Genomic DNA, 21,653 nt, shown 5'->3' on the forward strand with positions numbered 1-21,653 from the left:
GGTGAAACATAAGATATTACAGTTTTTAATGTCCCGTTGGTAGGATATACGTGCATTCAGTTCATCCCATTTATTTTCCAGCGATTGAACGTTAGCTAGCAGTATGGATGGCAAAGGCAGATTAGCCACTCGTCGCCTGATCCTCACAAGGCACCCCGATCTCTTTCCGCAAAATCTCTGTTTCTTTCTCCAGCTAATGAGGGGATGATGGCCTGTTCGGGTGTTTGGAGTATATCCTTCCGGTGCAGACTCATTAATGAAAAAACGATTTGTCCAATTCGAGGTGAGTAATCGCTGTTCTGATGTCCAGAAGTTCTTTTCGGTCATAAGAGACGGTAGCAGCAACATTATGTACAACATAAGTTACAAACAATGCGAAAAAAACAAACATAATAGCACCGTTGGTTAAGAGCAAATAAAACAACAGCCCTCCCCTCCGGTGCCATCAATAACCACTCAATACAAAGGGTGAAGTGGGTGATTGTGGCACTAGGGAGGGGCAGTGGATTTCTCAAACAAATCCAAATATGTATTTACAGTAACCGCCTCACCCATTAAATCAATGACGACTGTAAACGGCTGTAAAAGAACAATAGGGAGTAGGTAGCCTTTCTTTAGGGCCAGGAGTTTTCCCTGAGCAGGGTCACGCTTAGTTATATTAAGAGGCTGGCTCCAGCGGCCGTCCTGCAGTCCTGATCTGTCTGTTGTAGCCATTCATCAGAGAGGGTTGGACATGAAGAGACAGAACACGGGCAGATGGATGGCCGGTGTCTGAGTGACACAGCCATGTCCTTGGGGCGGACGCTCAACCGAAACACCTGCACGCCACCGTGATGGAGGTGTGAGGACTAGAATACCTATAACGTTCTCACATACAACTGTCACAGCAGCATGCCACTGCATCCGCTCGCCTGGATAGGAAACAACCAATAGCCATTTGGTGGCTGGTTAAAATGTATTGTGTGTAATGGATTCCTATTTAAACATTCTACCTGAATACCAATATGTATTACATGTTAATCTCTACATGATCAGTGTACCACCATTAGAGGACATTTTTACAATGATACCCATTTAGTGTTGTAGCACTTGATCACTTGAATATGACTATGTATTATTGAGTAAATAAGATTTTCTTTCCAGTTGCAATATTCATGAGGATGACAATCTGACAATCCAAAATAGGTTTGAGTTACTGATCATCTATGGTGAGAATTCCCATGACAATTTCCGTAAACAGAATTGCTTTCAAAGTAAAGAAATCAAAACTAATCAAGACTAAAATACACCCTAAGATCAAAGTATCTTTCAAAGTGATCTGAGAGACAAACACGTTAGTGAGAATAACCAACCTAGTTGTGTCAGAGTGGATTACACCAAAGGGAAGTAACTATGTGTACTACGCAGTGTGACAGTGATAGCCTAAGCTTAGCAACTGGAGAGCTCTTTCAGGTTTTACAGAAGAGCTAGAACTGAGTTACGTTTACCAAAGGCCTACACTTATTTTGTGTGCAGACTCCTATTGTGTCTATGGTACTGTAAAGTAGGACATGTACTGTAGGCCTACGTGATATTGCAAGTGTGCCCACATACAGTGAGGCCCAAAGGTATTTGGAAAGAATTAAAGCATCGAGGACATTTTATTGTAGTGGTATTTATTTGAAAACAACAATCCGTTTTATTTCCACCTGCACTGTGATTAATGGTTGAAACTGGGGTCTTCCATGATATTGTACTTTCCACTGAACATCACAATGTTAGCTTTTCTATGTATGTTTAACAGCTTTCTTTTATTTCTTTCTATACTATGATTTGTGCTTTGATACCTTAGATTTTAAAGACATGTTGATACAGTTAGGTGAATACCAAGGACTAGTGACAAAAATGTCCAAAGAGTAAATTACACAGATCTTATACACACCATACAAAATACAGATATACACACATGAGTGACGGGCTGAATGCTCCTGTTCGTTTAGGTTTTTTATTCGCAAACAGGTTTTTAAAAGAAACTGGATTCCAAATCCCAGTTCCAAAATTGAGATACAGCATTATTGGATAGTACCCCCCCAAATTTAGGAAACATAAGGTGCATTTTTCAGAGTTCTGGATATCTGTGTGTACAAGCATTTAATATGTTTTGTTTTGTTGATGAACTGACGTCATTGCCCAGAATGAACTCTTTCCATGTATAAATGTGTATGACTGTGTGTGTGTAAGCCGCTGGGGTCTCCTCGTAGGTAACACACTGGTGTCTCACTAATCTGTGTGTGTGTGTGTGTGTGTGTGTGTGTGTGTGTGTGTAAGCCGCTGGGGTCTCCTCGTAGGTAACACACTGGTGTCTCACTAATCTGTGTGTGTGTGTGTGTGTGTGTGTGTGTGTGTGCGTGCGTGCATGCGTGTGTGTGTGTGTGTGTGTTTGTGCGTGCGTGTGTGCGTGTACGCGTCTGTGTATGTGTGTGTGTGTATACAAATTCATGGGCATTCAATATTTACATCAGCTGGAATGTTCCCCATACTAATCAATAAATCAAGTACTTCAAGCAATGTGATTCACAGAAGATCAAACTATCTTTAATATTTCACTACTACTTCAGTAAGCGTTGAATGAAAACAAAAAATAAAAGCACATTGATTCACTTAATGCTGAACAGTTCTACTTTTTGTAAAAAATGTAAAATCACAACTAGTGTAGCCAATCCAGCGAACAGGAGAGAAATAGGTCCAAGCATTTAGAAGTAACTACCATACTGTATGTGGGTGTCAATCTAAAACCTAAGTGCACATATATATTCTATATATATATATATATATATATATATATATATATATATATATATACTAGATATATATTCTGGTAAATTGTATCATATGTATATACCTCCAAGTAAAGTGCATTCACTTAGGTGTATATAAATACTTCTAACATTTAAAGCCATTTTACAGTGTACATATTGTTTGCTCTAATTATGCCATAGCAAAACCCATGCTTTACATAGAAAAGGCATCCACAACATTAAGAAAAATGTACATTTTATGAAACATGATACAATAAATAGTATTATAGAATTGCTGCTGTACACAAAAGCCATTAAATTTCACTCATATAAAAATATGTTTTAGTGCAACCTTACATATATTGATACTTCACATCATTCAGACTCAAGTGTCTAAAAAAGACGAGAAATTGCATTTATTACAAAGCTGATACACAAACGTGATATATTAACATATCTTCCTGCTTAATATGCTTATAAGAATATAAGCAAAAAGTAAAGAAAAGGCACACACATCTGTACATTTAAAAGTACCAGACTGGAGTCCATCATCAATTTGGTCAGGCTCATATATAAGTTAACATACTGTATGTATATTCTCTGAAAATTTAAATAAGAAAGAAATTGTTAAAATAGCAAACCAGGTTATAAAAGGCATGCTATACATTGAAACTACAGAGTATCTACTTAATTTGCTTGTTTAAAGACTTGTTTGTGTGTGTGTGTGTTTAAATGTCTGTCTCTCTGTGTGCGCGTCGTGTGTGTGTGTTTAAATGTCTGTCTCTCTGTGTGCGCGTCGTGTGTGTGTGTGTTTAAATGTCTGTCTCTCTGTGTCCGCGTCGTGTGTGTGTGTGTGTTAAATGTCTGTCTCTCTGTGTGCGCGTCGTGTGTGTGTGTTTAAATGTCTGTCTCTCTGTGTGCGCGTCGTGTGTGTGTGTTTAAATGTCTGTCTCTCTGTGTGCGCGTCGTGTGTGTGTGTGTTTAAATGTCTGTCTCTCTGTGTGCGCGTCGTGTGTGTGTGTGCAATTGTACGGGTTGATGTCTTTGTGTTGCACGTCCTTCCCTTTTTAACAATGTTCACCTGTTCTCGGTGGCATCCTTTAATATATTTTTGCCTCTCTTTGTGCTTTCTGGTCTTTCCCCTGGGCTTTGTTGACCTGGCGACCTCTCCTTGGCACAATGGCCTGGGCCTGCCGTGGAACCCGCCTGGCCCTTTGATGTGGCTGGCAGGGAGGTCTCCGAGCTGGAGCTGGAGTGTAGGGGGAGAGGGGAGGCAGAGTGGCCGTCCGGGGACTGCCTAATCTCTAGGCCACTAAAGTGCTGAATCCTGCTGGAGGCTCTCTCCTGAGGGCTGGGGTAAGGGGGGTGAGAGGAGTGAGGCAGTGGGGGGGGATGTCTCTGATGGGCGTTTGAAGAGCACACCAACATGCCCTTCTCCAGAGTGTCATGTTCTGTAGCGATGCAGAGCGAGGCGATAGCATTGGTACAAGTCTGTATGCTTTCCTCCTGCTGCTTAATGTCCTTGCTGTCTGACATGTCTGCACTGTCCTGGCGACTTCCTGACCAGGGTAAGGACGGTCCAGGGGAGGGGACCGGCGTCCCCCGAGAGGAAAAGGATGATGACACCATCCTCTCCTGGCGCTGGGGTGAGTCGGACGACCCGGTGGAACCCCTGGACCCTCCTCCTCCCTCGGCCAGGTGGAAGGAGACCTCGCTGGTGCTGGACTCCTCGGACGTGCTCTTCTGCAGGGGGAGGCGGGCGGGGTGGGTCAGGCCGGTGACTGAGGTGGGCACGGAGTGCACCATCTGGATGCCACCGATGGGGATCATGGGGAAGGAGGTGCGGACCTGTTGCTGGGAGTGCAGGGGGAGGTGGCTGAACAGGCCCTGGTGGGGCAGAGGGGACTCCTGGCTGCTGTGGGGAGGGGAACCCTTATTCTGCTCCTGAAACAATACAAGGTGAATTCAGTACAAGGTATAGTGGCTGTAGATCAATAGGGTCTGTCGATCTTAGTATGCAGATGATCTCTGAAAGTTCTAAGTACTAAGTAAATGTTACAACTATATGCAGCAAAACATCTGTGGTACACCTAATGATGTATAAAATGCTAACACTTAAAAATGTGGGTTCGTACTGACTGAGAAATTGTGAATGAGGAAAAGAGGGATTGTAATGGATTTTGAGAAGATAGGACAAATCTGCTCCCACACAACAAAACTATTACCAGCTAAAAATAAGTCAAATATGAATATTTGAAAATGATACAGCTGAAGCAGGCTCCATGTCATGCTTTATTTAAACTGGGGTTCCTGGAAAGTTGGGTTTAACAAGACTCGTAAGAACAAAAACAGCAGTTATTAACCACTGAGTGATGAGCCAAGCTATGGCAGCCTTATCTGTATATCACTCAGTTCCATGGAAACAAGCCAGATGGCATGGAGAAGAGAAGAATAACTGCACAGCACAAGCACACTGTACCTATTTTACCTATTTCCCCAGGGATTCTTAATTAGAAATAGAAATAAAAATGTCTGCAGATAGAGTAGCACTATATGGTGGTCCTTCATGGGTCCATTGTACTTGAACTTTAAGTTAGACTCTCTAAGACGGTTGTAGGCAGAGACCATTCATTAGTTAACATACCGTCAGTAAGGAGCTGTTTATGAAGACTCAAGTGCAGTGTGAATAGAATAAAATAGAAGAGAACAGTTTAATATGTTCTGGAACACTTACTGTCTCCATCTCTGAGTGGCTCCTACTGCGCTGGCCCAGTGACACCATCTCTGAGTCTAGGTGCTGACTTAGACTCCAAGGGGCACTGTGATGGTGCATTCCCCTCCTGGGGGAGACAGGTCTGATCATGCCCCGGTGGTGACTGCGCGGAGACAGCTCCCTCCTGCCCGCAAGGTCCCTGCCCGGTGACATGGGGCGTCCGGTGTGGGACAGGGGCGAGAGGTGACCTCTGGCGGACAGGTCCCTCCGAGGCGAGAGGTCCCTCCTGAAGGAGATGTCTCTCTTGGGGGAGATGTGCCTAAGAGGGGACACCTCTCTGTGGGGTGACAGGCGGCCACGGGGGGACAGGTCCCGTCGGGGGGAGAGGTACTTGCGTGAGGAGGTGGTGGGGGAGGGCTCTCGGAGAGGGAGGACCCCAGGCCTGGAGAGGAGAGGCGAGATGGGGACAGGTCAAAGGAGGAGGAGCTGTGATCTGTGGACAGGCCAAAGTCCTTGTCCATGGAGCTCGGTATGTCTAGCCTGTTCTTATAGTCCTCGCCCAGGGCGCCCTGCAGCAGACGCTGATACTCTGCCATCTGGCCCTGGCCTGCACGCTCGCTGGGCACCATGAGCTGGGTGATCTGGATGCTGGGCAGGCTGGTGAAGTAGCTGAAGATGGGAGGTTTGGGGCCGTGGCCCAGCAGGTCTGAGGAGCAGGCACTCTGAGAGGCCGCCACAGCTGTGATGGAGAGAGACGGTATGCCATAGGGCTGAGGGCTAGTGCTTCTGGAGCGTGTTTTCGGCGTGGAGTCGCCATCGTAATCGTCGTCATCGTCTTCATCATCATCCACCTCATCCCCGTCATCCTCGCCACCATCAGAATCATCAGCGTCTGAGAACTGGTGGTCCGCCATAATGCCTGACATCTTCCCAGACTCCCTCTGGCCATCCTCGCCATTGTCTAAAAAGAAACATATTGGTTAATCAACCGTTGATCCAGTCGCTATGCAAATGCAATAACAGTAGCCTACTTTATTCTGCAAGACAAATAAACGGCATTTAGTGCAGTCTTAACAAGGAAATGGGATATAAAAACACAGTAGGACTTTTTATATTTATGCGTTTTACAGATATTTTACAGCAACCGCAATTTATTTCAGTTTTACATTTACATTTACATTTAAGTCATTTAGCAGACGCTCTTATCCAGAGCGACTTACAAATTGGAGAAGAATTGGATTGAATAGGTCACTGGAGTTCTTTTATACTCTATGCAGAATGATGGGATTCAAGCAGGGAAAATGTGAACTTTGTATCTTAAAGTTGGATATTTTACATAAACCTGGCAGAGAGGTGGCTCCTGTTTTTCATTATGATAATTGTCCCTCAAGAACCGCACCAGTGCAACTTACAGGGCTCAGCATTTATGAAATATTGGCTCATCTCTACACAATGTGCTCAGTCAGTCTGTCTGATTCATACCAGCTTCCTCGGCGTCAGGATCCTCCACAGATGTCACTGACACTCCGAGCTCCAAGCACTTCTTCATGTGGGCTTTCGACTTCATGTGTTTTGTCAGGTTTCCTGAAATAAGAGTTTACAACTTTTAAAAAGTCTTACTGGAAGCAGCATAGGACGTTACTGAAGCAGAGAGAAAGAACCTTGCCACTCTCCTAATGCAATGTAAACCCAAGTCTGTATTTGCAGTTCTACATAGATCATTTTCCAGTGTGAACACTGTTTACGTTTGAACTATCAGGTTAAATTACTTGAGAGGAAAAGTGTACATTTGTATATATCTGGTTATATGAAGTGGAAGAAGGAAACCCACCTTTGGTTTTAAAAGCAAAGTTGCAGAACTTGCAGACATACGGCCGGACATCGGTGTGTGTGCGGATATGTTTCTTCAGCATGCTTGGTTTCTTACAGCGGATCCCACACTCTTCACAGATGTACTTCCCTCTTCCTCTGCCCCGCACGTAAACATAGTCTTCATTGGATTTGTACCTGAAATCATAAGAAGACCAGATATTTCAACGTTATTGGAGGATATTGAGTATATCGAAGCATGTGTTAAGGGGGCAAATATCAAGTACACCAAACAGACCACTTTACATTGGGAAGGTTTGCCTTATACTGCTTAGAGAAAATTATTCTGGTGCCAAATTCAACTGGGTATTGGTCAGAGATATTTTTTACAGCTGTTCCCATTTGTGAAATGGAATTCTTATACATTTTTCTCACTGTACATAAAATATCATAAAAGAGACATTACAGATATGTGATTTTGAAAACATTTCAGATGATTGAAAAACTAATTTGGAAATCTATTTTTTGCTTGCACCAAAGCAGCAGTAGCCTCATGCACAATAGTCAATAATACCCTTGGCTGTTAAAACAACAAAACTTTGCTCTACTATATTTCTATAAAAACAGAAGCCTATACTAGTAACTCCTTTCCACCACATTTAAAATACACCTGAAAAATACATCCCGTTTTTTTAATCTATCAAATCTCTACAGAAAACACCCTCAAATCCATAAATGTGAAGTAATAAAAAATGTGAAGTAATTTTTAAAAAATCAGGTAATACTTAATTTCCAGTTATCACAGTCATTGTATTACCATTCTCAAATAATATAATCTCTGAAGAAGTGGTTTCAGCCACCAGGCAACAAATAAAGTGCTGTTCATCTTCTGCGTTTCACAAAACTGTACATTTTGTGTAAAAGTCACAACAATATACAAATTTAGGCAGCCTCCTCGAAAAGGTGCCACAATGATATTAAAAAGCTTTCATTTTTTTTAATGGCTTATGGCAGCCATCTTCACATACCCTCCTTCAAAGATTTTGATGCGAGTGGGCTCAGCCTGCTTTGAGGAGGCCTCCTTCTCTCCTTGGTCCTCCTTGACTCGATCCCTGGAGCTCAGCCCCTTGATTTTCTTCCCATATTTGCTCACATCTAGCTGCATGAGCTCTGGCTTCATCTGCAAGTGAAAAACATGCATAACACTCAGTTAAATCCTCACAAACACACAAAAACACTTGATGGCAGATGTACTGGAATGTTGGCTTCAAAATAGACTTTTATCCCAGATTGGTTTCTAATATTGTAGGAGATTTCAAACTCTCTAAAGCATGCAAATTCTAAACCTTGAATACTTATTTAGTAACAAACCGTTAACCACCCATTAACCAATAAATACATTAACTATGAATAGATGGCATGCTGTATGTGACGTGTGATTGATTACCTGTTCAAACTTCTGCTTCCAAGCAAGAGAGGACACAAGCTTTCCAGTCCTGGGTTGATACATAGCAGCCATCGTGTAGGTTTCTGTGTTCTTCCTCTGCTTGGAGCAGAGCAAGGCCAGAGTAGCCTTGGTGCTGAGGCTGAGAGGGTTGGGGTTGTAGGAGCTGACGCACCAGGAGCCATAGACAGAAGTCAGGGGAGTCGTCTGAGCGTTGTTTGGCTTGGTGTAATTCAGGAAGCACCAGCTGACACTGGTTGTCATGCGAAGACTGGGGAACTGAAAGAACTGCTGAACGTCGGCCAGATCTGTGAGCAGCAGAGTGCTTCCGGCAGCACCCCCACTCTGATTGGCAGCCAGCTGCACCAGCATGTTGACAGGTATCTTGCTGCCCATGAGTGGCTTGGCTTCCTCTGGAGTGTCACTGGAGGAGACCATGAACTGTGGGCTGCAGCTAGCCTCTGGGGTGGAGTCATCTACGTCCAGCTCCTCTGGGGACTCTCTGCCACCAGGGAAGTCCGTCACGATTTGCAGAGGGGGAGTGAAGCTGTCAGCTGGTGGCACATCAGGTATGTGAGGTGCGTTGGAACGCACTGGGATTTTGGTGGAGGGGAAGTCTGCTGGTGGGGAGGAGGACATCCTCTCCTGATCGTCCATTGAACCCTCGCTCTTCAGAGGGGCACACTTTGATAACTTACCGCTGTCTTTCGAAGCACTCAGCTCGACAGCGCTCAGCTCCTTTACAATCTGACCGTACATCTTCTCCTCCTTGACCCGTTTCTGCTGTTTGGTCTCTATAAAGAGTTCCAGACTACTGGTGGGTGATAGCATCCGCTTGCTTCCCCCAATACTGGAGGACGCATCCGTGGTGGAGATGGTTCCTGATGTCAACGACAGCGGAATTCCCGTGTTCAGTCTCCCGTGTTCAGTGTTCAGATCCGGAATATTCCACAGTGGATAACGTAGAGCTCCCTCAGACTGACCAAGGATCTGAGATAAATTGAAGCCAACGCCTTGCTTTGAAACAGTGCAACCTGTGGGTGAACTAGATGATACACTCTCTGAGCATATGACTCTTGCTGAATAAGTGCTCTGGCCATGGTTAGCTAAGAGTTGTGAAACACTTGTGTACATAACACTTCCGTAAGATGGCACTTGAGTCTGTATCCTAACGGGGACTAGCATACCTGGGAGAGATGACTGTGAACCTGCATTCTGAGTGGCGAAGATTGGCTGGACCTGTTGCAGGAGCACCGTGCTCTCGGTGAGGGCCACTTTAGACGGTAGAGATCCGTAATGCTGGGCCTGGGGGGAGGCTCTGGAGGGATACTGATAGCTCTGACTGATAGCACCGTCAGCTTTTGCATCGCATTGCTCCTGAATCTGCTGTAGCTGATTAAGAGGTGGGTTGGATTTCTGGATCATGTGTGGTAGACTAGGCTGTCTGATATGTAGTTTCTGTAACTGGTGTGGCTGGAAAGCCAGATGCTGCTTGTGTCTCTGTGTGGACTCGGGATGCCAGAACAGACCCGGCTGACATGGCAGGAAAGGCAGTGAAGCCAAGCTGTTCTGGAGTGAGGAGTATTGCATCGTTTCCTTGCTCATGAGCTCGTGACCTGGATGCTCTCCCTCAGATGACTGTTGACTTGGCAGACGAGATGACTTCTGGAACAGTGGTGAGTCGTCCTGGCTGTCCTCACTAATGCTCTGTTGCAGAAGATGATGATGTGACCCTCTCTTGGGTCTTGCTACTTCGCTGGCTGATGCACCGAGAGAACTTTGAGAGGATGGGGGGCTCTGCCAAGATGAGGGTCCATGGTCCGAGTGCTCTTGCTTGACAGTAATTTCGAGACCACCATGCTCATGCACCGCAGTCTCAGGGTAAACGCTGAGGGATGCCTGCCTTACTAGGTAGCCCCGTCTCCGATCTTTCATGGCTGATGCACTGGAGTAAACCTCTCCCTGTCTGGATGATGTTGAGAGGCTACCATAGTCGAAGGACTTGCTACGGATCTCTGGGATCTCGGTGGGCAGAGCGCTGGGAGCCTGTTCTGATGAGGAGCGTCGCATCTCCCTCTGCTGGTGATGGCCGGGGATAGTGAGAGAGTTTCCGCTGTACTCAGACTGCTTGCCAAAGTCCTCCTGCTTGGACGGTGACACAGACTTTAGGCTCTCTTCCCTGTCAAAGGACATAGAGAAGCTGGAGCTGTGGGACAGGTTGCTCTCCTGGCTGGGGCTCCTGGACAGGCTGGTGCAAGACTCAAAGCTGGACTCCCCAGAGGAGTGCTCCAGGTCTGCCAGACGCAGACGCTTCTTCTTAGGAGGCAGCTTCTCCGCAGGGAGCTGGGACAGTGTCTCACTCCTCTGGGGCCACTGGAACTCTTCAACGTGCTTCTCCGGCTCCTTGGTCAGTACATCAGGCTCTTTCTCTGGTTTGTCTGGCTCCTCTGTCACCCTGATTTCAGGCACTTGGATGTTAGGCTGACGTACCAGTTTGGGGGGCATGTGACAGGGCTGGTTGGATGAAACTAAATCACTGTTGCTTTGCTGCTGCAGCTCCATGCTCTCAGACCTCAGGATAAACTCTGGGCTCTGCACATCCTCTATGTTCTCTGTATCTGATTGCTCTGAATATTGGCTGGAGGGTTTATCTTGCAGGTAGGCTGGGTGCTCGAAGGACTCTGACTTCTCAAAGGAGTTTGGCCTACTGAGTGAGTTGGTGTGCTGAATGACAGATATAACATTGCCAGCTGCCTTTCTGTCAGAGTCTGGGACTAGCACTACGTCCTCTGAGCACATGCTACTACAGCATGTTTCAAAACTGTCTGATTGGCTATGTGCACTGTACATAGATCCCATGGATCCCTTTCCAGTAGGTGTCCCCCTTGAACCCTCTTGACTACCTTGTTTTGAATCATAATCTCTGACCATATCTACTGAGCCACTACAACTACTGTCGTACTGGACAGGGCCATCCTCCTCATCTCCTACACTCTTTTCCTTCCTGCGTTTACGAGTGGCAATCTCTGTCATTCCCACTTTAGTACCATATGGGCTGTATGCTGTATGCTCTGGCAGCACAGGACTGCGCTCCCCTAGCTTTAATGCCACGGATGGGGCTGCGTTCTTGGGAACGTGTCCATAGGTGTCATAGTCGCCATGCCCTTCATGTGCTGAATGCTCAAATGCTGCCTGTCTCCTAAGCCTCCTCAGACCGGCAGCACCCGGGTAGAAGACATCATCAGTGGTCATCATCTCGTCAAAGGAGTGGCTTACTCTTATCCCCGGTGGGACGTTGAGGTTGGTCGGGGATGATGTTGGCATTGAGTTACTCCTAATGAGTGTCCCTGAATCAGAAGGAGTCTCTAGTAGACCTGTGTTGCTTTGGCAAGGGCCTGTGGGATACTGCTTAGGGTCAACACCTGCTAATAGTTGCACTTCACCGCTATCATTTCGGAAAAAAATATGATCCTCAGATATCTTCCCCATTACTATGTTAGTGTCTTGGCCAACAGTGGCCATGCCTACTGCAATGGATTGTCTAGATCTAGCAGAGTTAGGTTTGTAATACCAAGTCCGACCAAACATGATCTCCTCATAGGACTTTGCGTTTGTGTTGGGAGGGCTGATCTGTTGCTCTGCACTCTCTGAACGGGAGAAGTAGCCCGAGTCTGTGCTGCCTTTGCTGTGTGGACTCAGAAGGTTCAGGGACTGCTGGGACTGCTGGTCTGAGTCCTGTGATCCCTTCTTCTCTGTCAGTCTCAGAGCCAGTCTCTGTTTGATAGTGGGAGAGTCATCCACGTGGCCAACCTGGGAGCTGATGTGAGAAGCCTTGAGGTCCGTGAATGGGGGGCACTCCAATGCTGTTGGTGGGACCCCTTGTTTTGGGACAATTAGGATAGGCACTTTCATGGAAGCCATAGCTAGCTCCTCAGCTGAGTCAGCATATGCCGGCTCCCTACCCTTCTCCATTGTGCTTTTGTCCATCTCAAATGATATCTGGGGAATAGGGCTGCCTTTGTCCATAAACATGGAGGCCTCTGCAGTTTCCTCGTCGGTGTCTGTGCTCTGTTCACCGTCTGAGTGTACTTCTGTCTCTCCCACTGAGGATGCCTGATCCATGTCTGTGCGTGAAACTGCCAGTTCGGAGAATGGGACTAGTCCTGCTTTGATGGCATGGGCATGAGATTTCCTGTGTTTATACAAATTACTCTTGGTTTTAAATGAGAACCCACAGGGGACACAAGGGTAGGGGCGTTCCCCAGTGTGTGAACGAATGTGCTTCTTCAGCACGCTGGGTTTAGCACAAGCCCTTCCACAGTAGTGGCAGATATACTTCCCTGGCTTCTTGGGTTTCTGCTCCTTCTTGTATCCCTCCTCTGGTGGCTCCGGCCCTGACTGGGAATACTGGCCAAAAGAACTGGGTAAACTGGGAGATTTCTGACGAGGGAAAACTCCATGGGCACGGGAGTGTCCAGGGAATATGTCGTCGGATGGGAGCTGTCCAGCGAAGGGCCAGGCATGGGCCTCCAGACCGGGCTGTGGCTTGGCTCCGGACAGGAAGCGCTCTTGCATGGGTTGTTGTGGGTACGGTTGTGGTAGCTGGTAAGAGTAAGTACGAGGGAAAGCCTGTGCGTACTGACTATCTTGAGATGACTGACCCATTGCAGTTGATAGCAGCTTCCCAGAGCCATACTTTCGTGCTGAGCCAGTAATATTGCTGCCACTGGCACCACTTTGAAGGATTTCGCGATGCGAGTACCTCTTTTCCTCCGGGTCAGCAAAAGTGCTTCTTTTTGTGCCAGCTGAGGGCTCAGAGACCCACTTCCTTTGTAGCTTCTCCCGGGGATCCTTGGTGCATTTTGGTCCAGCAGCAGATTCACGTGGCTCCATTGTCCCGCTAGACGTCAGTTGGGTTTCTCAAAGGTCAAATGTCAGATGCTGTCACACCTGGAGATCTTAAACAAAGGGGCCTTCCATTGCTGAAGTTGTTGGGTTGTTCCACATTTGAGTCACGATGATCCTCTATAGTCTGCATCAGAACACTTTCTTTCTGTCAATCATACTGTAGACTTGCTAACATCCCTCCAATTTTCTGTCCAATTCATTAAATGTATGAAGATCTTTTCGTGATCTGAAAACGTAAACAGAATATATATATATATATATAAATGCCATATACTGTAAAATAAGACATGATCTTCAAAAACCTGATTGGGTACATATTTATTATTGAACACTTACCGGTCTAAAAAAAAAAAGTGCTTCTTGATTTCTCTCTTTTTACAACTTCCAAAAGAATCTTCACTTAAGACCTGGAGAGAGGAGAGAGAAATAATTCAGTGATTGAAACAAAACACTCACTGAGAAGTCACTGTTAATAACTTATGTCTCTAGGATTTTCCTCCATTTTCAAATAAATGAATCCCAGTTCGGTCATCTATATTCTCATGTACAGTGGCATGTAGTACAAAGAGTACAGTTCTAAACTAAACTGAAGTTGACTTGAGTGTAGTTTCAAACTGAACCACCCCCTCTTGCTAACAGTGAGTCATCAGTACCAAATAGGCCCACGTAGTTCCTAAAAGACACAGAAACTATAAATAAACATTTGTGGTTCTATTTCCGAGTGTTAACGTACAGAAACCACACCAACACCTGAATACAGAATGAACTCCAGTTTCTGAGGCTAACATGCTGAACCTGCAAGTCTATGCTGTGTATTTCCTGATTTCAGTTTTTTTTCTCTGATTGCGACAGACACACACACACACACAAGGCCCCTTTGCTCTGGCGCTGCTGGGGTAAGAGCACAAAAGCTGTGTGACGCGGGTGTCTGGAGGCCAACGTGAGAACTAAAAATAGCCCTGCAGAAAACCACTGGTATTTTTAGCACCGGAAATATTTACTTTTGGTCCGTTTTTGTTTTCATTCTCTTCAATGCTGTTACACAAAAGGAATGTGTGCAAACACCAGAGGGGTACACTACAAAGCAGGTTAAAGAAGCTAGCCAGCTAACTTTGGATTTATTTTTTTAAAGAAGCTTGAAAATCAGCATGGTCTAATTGATTCAACAAACAAAAAAGCATTTCTAACTTTAACTTTTTTTAATGAACCACAAAATCAACAGTCATTTCTGGTTGCTTATCAAAGTTAGCTGACTAACTTTGATCCAACCTTTCTAGTAGACCCCTCTGGACATCCCATAAGCCCTCTGTGGAAGCCTGAGTTTCGCAACTACAGTTTCGCAACTACAGTATAAGTGGTTGGATGGAGGTTTGTTACAGGCCAGAGCCCCTTTCTGTAAATATCACCAACAATATCGTAAAACATCCTTATATGTTTAAATTAAATCAAAAGCCAAATGTGTATGTTTCAAAACAGCCATGTTTTGATACATTTAAAAATAGGAAAATACAGAAACCAGTCTCAATTGAAACACACCTGCATGAACAGTTGTTGATACCAACTTAATGAAATGCGCTTGATTGACAGCTTTGTAAAGATAACGTAGATATAGATACATTCTGAGAGAGATATTCAGAGAGGAATAATAAATAACAAAGATGTCTAAACCTAAAGTACTTGTACCTGCCTCTTAACTCCTCCTAGCTTATTTTCACAAAATATATTCTCAATTGCTAGTATTTTGTGAAATAAGGGTCAACTGACGCAATTGAGCTTCATGATACCAGAGCAAACCTATCACTGAGTGGAAAAGAGCAATCTGTCTAAGCTGGAGTCAGTTTCATATATCACACTTAATGGCGGCCACGTTGGCACACCCCTCGCCCCCTCTCCCATCTCCACAATTGGGAGCATCTCCTTCCTTTAATGAATCTTTCTAGCTCTGCTGCTGGGCACCAGGGATGTGGATGCAATGCTGATAAACAGAAAAGTATCTCTTGTTAATCTATACAGATCTGCTACCATGGTGCTGAAGCATAAGCTTACCATTTTGTAAATCAAAGAAAAAGTTTTGAATGGGTTATATAAAGTGCTATTCATCCCAACTAAAACCCTGTCCTATTTTCTGACTGAGTGTGGGTGAGAATATTCATTGGCATCCGTTTGAAGTGGAGTACCTGGAGGAAGTGTGCGTGGGACAGTGACAGAGGCAGTGTGTCAGGGACACTTCGCTCTATAGAAATGGAACATCCTCAAAGATATAAACAGAAACACTCCACTGGATGATTCAAGCATTTTATGTAACATCTCCATAGTCCAACAGTAGATCATCTGATATGATGGCCCTCTGCCAACAACTGATGCCCCTGATAAGGCAGACATTTTTATTATACAGTACACCGGCCCCTACAGTAAGTTTCTGCACGCACACACACACATCAAGCCATGCACTACATATACCTCCATCAACCCCTCCTCCCCCGGAGGTATGCATAATGGGGGAGGACAGAACGCTGAGAGAGAGCCTCTGCCCACCTTCGGCCCAGTTCTGGTTTCTGACTGGGGATCTACGGGGAGTGTAGGAGGCTGCTAGCCTGGGGCAGTGCCATGCCCTATACACTGACGCACATCTCCATTGTGAAAAGATCAAACCTTACAGAGGCCCTTTAACTCTAGCAAAATACGTCCTCTTTCCAAAGCAGGGATTAGGTATTGAGCGTTTTTTGGGCAGGCAGATTCAGGAGAGAGGATTATAGAATGTTGTGCTATTTTGTGTGTCAATCACTTATGTGTGGCAGCCATAGTTATCCTTAAACCATTTGGCCAGCCAAGATGCCACATACCAATTTGAAGTGCTTGGAATTCCTTTCAACACTGAAATAGAGAATAGAGTGAATCCCGTTTTATTTTTCCTTCCCTCAAATACCAACATCTGAAGTTAAAATGAACCATGACGCCATATTTCTCCCTGTCCAACCAAAAGTTCAATGCAGGACAAGAGCACTGTAAATAAATACACAAACAAAATAGTGTAAATAAACGTCTTAATAACAGTCTTTAACACTGTTATTATCGACTGCTCTGCTGTTTTAGACCTGCCAGCATTACATGTTATAACACAAATAGAGACAATTCAATCAACCTCATCTGGTTCCAGTCCCATCTCTCTTACAGAGTTTGGCAATTCAAAAATGTGTGTAATTCCTCTAGAAACAAAGGTTAGTCACATGGGCAGACGCCTGTGTGCTTTGGTTATCGCTTCAACCAGAGGGCCATTTGATTAGCACAGTGGCCTAATTCAGTGGCCCGTCTGTGGGGTTGACCGTGACACACCCACCAGCGTGCGGTCGCGGTGGCGTGTTTTTAGGGCTCCGGTTACCCCCTTTTGTTTGTCCTCCTGGTGACATCACATTCACAACAGCCATGTAGGCACACACACACACACACACACACACACACACACACACACACAGGCCGTTTCTGATTTCCCTGAGCAGAAACAGGCACAGTTTCTTGTACTTTCCAGGGCAGACTCTGAATAATTCAAGGCATTGCTAATTGTTTCCATTCAGTAATTACAGAGTTTATGGTAGTCCTGCCTAGAAGTGCATCATGGTCAGTACCTCAGCCTCAGGAGGCCTAATGAGACCCCCAACTGAAACATCTTATTTATTTATCTGTGTGTTGGCTTGTTTCATTTTCTTTCTTTGTTTTTTCCCTCTTGCTTTTATGGGAAGATAGAACTGGCATAGAAACACATACATATCTGCATGCTCTCGTTTCTTTATCTTTCCTTACAGTGGGAATGAGAGGGGAGCTGGGTCGGTGTGCTGTGGTCTTTGTTCCAGCTATCCAGCTCATTAGGGATGGAGGCAACTTTAACAGCTCCAACTGGCTTTATCAACTGCTAGCTGTGGGAAAATGTGAAAGGGCTCTGAAAATAGATTGAGGCAAGGCTCGTACAAATAAAGTATTGTGTGTTTTAGGCGCATCTGTCTCAACGTTGCCTTTCACCTGAACGGGTTCAGGGAATTCTTCACAATGTGCTGTATTCAGAATCACTTGGTTCCCAAATGGACTGCATGTACATCATTGACAGAGCACACATGTTTGTGCGACTATAGAAAGGACTGAATCAGCTGTATTTAATGATGCGGTCTTGGACACACTTCTCGGTTCTGTTCATTTGTGGCTCTAAAGGTGAACAAAAAGTAGCTTGCATGGTCTTCACCAGTCTGTATCGTGTATCAACATATTTCATATTGACCATGACTAAAATAGAATGGAATACAAACATCAGCAAAACAAAGCACTATAAATAAAGGCTCCTCGGCCCGCCACGGAAAAAAATCTTTGAAACAGAAAATATCCCTGAATCTTATTGAAATCCCAGCAATAACTATTTTCACACTTAAACTTAACTCCCAGCAGCTTGGGTTTTGACAGCATGTGACGGGCACCATTTGCACAGCCAGCAGGTTTGGGGTGTGATTGTATCCCCTTGTAAGCAGGTTCTGTGGATGTATCACCCAGGCTGTTTGCAAGTCAGCCCCCGGGAGTGTCATATTGACTCCTCATTAGGAGCCCAAAGATGAAGCACAGCCTGGAGCGGGGAGAGACTGCAGCTGGGAGATACTGCAGTCTGAGACTGTGAAGAGGCAGAACGCAACAGGCTGAAAAACCAGGGGAGAGAGAGAGACCATCCATCGCTCAAACAGATCCAGATGATCAGCAGAGCCAGTTTGGCCTCACAGAGCAATACTAAAATTACAACTACAGTGTACAGTGTATTATAGAAATGTATAAGATGGTATGTGTGAATGGGTAATGTCTATAGCATGATGGGATGGATATTTTGTTTCGGGACAAACTCTCTACTGATTAAACTACTAGGTACAGGATTCAGACAAGAATCGTATCCAAACAGGCATCTATCCTGTCATATCCAGGTCTATATTTCCAGCAGCAAGTAGGAGGTTTAGCTAGGCGGTCGAAAAGGATGGGAGGGGATATTTTTAATGTAGAGGATGTGTGTGTGTGAGTGGTGAAAAGAGAGAGCTGCGCTCTGCGTAGGTGAGAGGTTTCGGCTATTCTCATTCAGACTGGCTGAGGTGAGGAGTGTGGGTGACACTTCCTGTTTGAGGAACAAGCCTGAATGCTATGCAGCAGGGTGACCAAACTTATGAATTGGCGTTACGAAAGAGGCTGGTTCCACAAGCTGGCTAGGCGGCTGGTCGCTGGCTCCGCTTGGGTCACCTCGACTCTCCGTCTGTGTGGGGTGACAGTAGGAAGGCCGTTCAATAGGCATAGCAAACCTTAAATTGATGTGTGAACTGTGCGCAGCCCTGCAAAAGGTACCAACAATATGATAGTTGTTCCACCTTTACCTCTGACAGGCCAGGTGGAAATTCTTGCTTCTATTTGCCTTTGTTGTTGTGAGATACCGCAAACATATTTGGCATTGAACAAGTAAACATCATCCAGCAACAAATTCTAAACATATCGACGTTACAAAAATCTGGGCGCTGGGTTGTCTCTTAACAAATCGCTGTGTGCCAAATCTTCACTGGGCCATGACACCGGCCATTAAATAAGACATGGATATCAGCCCCCATGCCTGATGATGTTACTGCTGATTGTGATGAATGTTATCTGCTCATCCAAGAATGCTGGGCCATTATGAACAAGTCATCTACAGTAGGAGCACCGGCTATAAACACTATCTCTGTCCATGGTGCGGAGCTAGTCAGACACTCAGGCCAACAGCACACACCTCACCTCACAGACACTTGCCCCAAAGACACCGTTTGCTCATTTGTTTATGAGCTTTTGATTGGTGCATCCATCCGGTGTCTGATCTGACCTCTCCCTGGCTCTCTCCCAGAGGACATTAGTCAGTTCTAGAGACCAGGAGCAGAGCTGTCTGTTGGTGTTGGGTAAAGGACGACAATACAGAGCTGTCTGTTGGTGTTGGGGAAAAGGACTACAATACAGAGCTGTCTGTTGGTGTTGGGTAAAGGACTACAACACAGAGAAGATGCTGTTCATACTCTGAGAGTCCAGTATTAAGTGTTTGGTTGTATGTGCAGAAGAAGCTAAAGGGGTATATGTACAGTGCAACCGGTTTGGCCATGCCACCAGCCCAACGCCTCATCTTGAAGATGAATTAGCCCAGAATCATCTGTGGACTTTGGACAGGCTTGATAGGGAACAGAGCGTGACATCATTTCCCCAGACAAGCCAGTCCATGAGCCTGAGCCTGAGTAGACACACACACACACACACACACACACACACACACACACACACACACACACACACACACACACACACACACACACACACACACACACACACACACACACACACACAACCGCATACACACACACAATATCACAACAGCACACAATTGTCCTCCTTCTCACTCTCTTTCTCTCCCTCCCTCTCTTTCTCTCCTCATCCTCCTCTATCAGTGAGAGGCCTAATATGGGGTGCTGGGAGAGTTCAGTGGTCTGAGCATAGTGATTGGGGTGTCGAGCCAAAAGGCCGGGCCAGGCCCCCGCAGGCTGAGAGCCATTTAGAGAGGGAAAATCAGCTCCTTTCAACATGAGGTCATGCTTAATGCAACGGGAACTCTGGCGGCCTCGCCAGTGTCCCCAGCCTGATATACAGTTACCAATCAAACAAGTGGCCAGACGGACACAGACAAAAGGGAGAGGCGGTAAGTGTCGCCATGCTAAGGTCCTGGGGAGGCTAGGTTGAGGGAGGGAGGGGAAGGGAGGGACTGTGGGACACTCTGGGAGACCAACTGTGGGACAGGGCATAGAGGAAAACACCTCTTGCTGTGTCTGTGTACCGGCCCTCTGCTCTGAGATGCTCCAACAGGCATTTCTGCAGACTGCTGCAATGCTAGAAAGAGCAACAACAAAAAGTCAGCAGCATGCAGCCAGGTTTTAGGATTTTTCTCCTGGAGGTGGTAACGGCTAAACATGCATGCTGAGTGCTTTGTGGGATAAACCATGTGACCCAGCGTTGACTCTCTATGTTGTTGGAGGTGCAATTATGGGATTTCTCCAGCTAAGCAGCAGAACCAAGTATCCCTAGTTAATTCATGCTCCACAGCTGTAGCCGTTTAATGTACATGTTTCCATTTAGCCCTGGATGAAACACATCACATCCTTTCTCTTGAAGGAAAAAGAAGGAGAATGAAGAAAAAAGTCCAGGATAAAAAAAGAAAAGGGCTTCATGTCGGTCTTAATTGTCTATGGAAAGACGGTCATATTTTCCACCGGGTAAGTTCCACCGGGTAAGCTTGAAACCATTACCGAGCCAGCCTTCATTACATTTTCCACAACATTTTGCAGAAATGACAGGAAGCAGCTGGAATGGTACTGATTAATTGTCTTCCTTACTTACAACACCATGCTTCATTGAAAGCCCACCGTCTTTTCACCTACAGTAGAACTTCATGAGGTAGTCTGAACTTTAAATCAACATAAAATGGGCGACCAGCAGTTAACCTTTAAAACCATGTAACCGTAGGAAAGAAGGACGCTTCCTTACGGACATGTCAGCTGTGACTATCTTGGATGGAGGATTAACACAGGTTTAATTAAGCCTGGAAGCTCATCACGTGACATGTCCCCCCTTCCTCCCCATCAACATACCCCTCCTCCCCCACACAGAACCCTCCTCCCCCACACAGATCCCTCCCAACTCTCAAAGTTGAGGTATTCTATTCCTAATATATACTGCACACCATGGGGACCCCAAGATATCAAACAGGGTGTTGTACTATACATCAAACAGGGTGTTGTACTATACATCAAACAGGGTGTTGTACTATATATCAAACAGGGTATTGTACTATATATCAAACAGGGTATTGTACTATATATCAAACAGGGTGTTGTACTATATATCAAACAGGGTATTGTACTATATATCAAACAGGGTGTTGTACTATATATCAAACAGGGTGTTGTACTATACATCAAACAGG

General features: G+C 45.4%; 1 protein-coding gene and 1 long non-coding RNA gene across 3 annotated transcripts in view; both read right to left on the minus strand.

The window, feature by feature from the left end:
* Nucleotides 1-2,547: 2,547 nt before the first annotated feature.
* Nucleotides 2,548-13,872, minus strand: hivep2a (HIVEP zinc finger 2a). Its single transcript, XM_065008775.1, is given in 7 exon segments — nt 2,548-4,721; nt 5,512-5,903; nt 5,906-6,451; nt 6,973-7,074; nt 7,322-7,497; nt 8,328-8,479; nt 8,747-13,872. Coding segments are annotated over 7 exon segments (7,125 nt in total). The 5' UTR covers nt 13,637-13,872; the 3' UTR covers nt 2,548-3,854.
* Nucleotides 13,873-13,987: 115 nt separating this feature from the next.
* LOC115119695 (uncharacterized) overlaps nt 13,988-21,653 on the minus strand; it is a 98,502-nt gene continuing 90,836 nt past the window's right edge. For both annotated transcript variants that reach the window (XR_010460868.1, XR_010460869.1), the window contains one exon: nt 13,988-14,058. This is a non-coding gene — a long non-coding RNA (uncharacterized LOC115119695). The remainder of the gene's footprint in view (nt 14,059-21,653) is intronic.

This window comes from Oncorhynchus nerka, linkage group LG24 (genome assembly GCF_034236695.1).
Source record: "Oncorhynchus nerka isolate Pitt River linkage group LG24, Oner_Uvic_2.0, whole genome shotgun sequence".
NCBI classification, from domain to species: Eukaryota; Metazoa; Chordata; class Actinopteri; order Salmoniformes; family Salmonidae; genus Oncorhynchus; species Oncorhynchus nerka.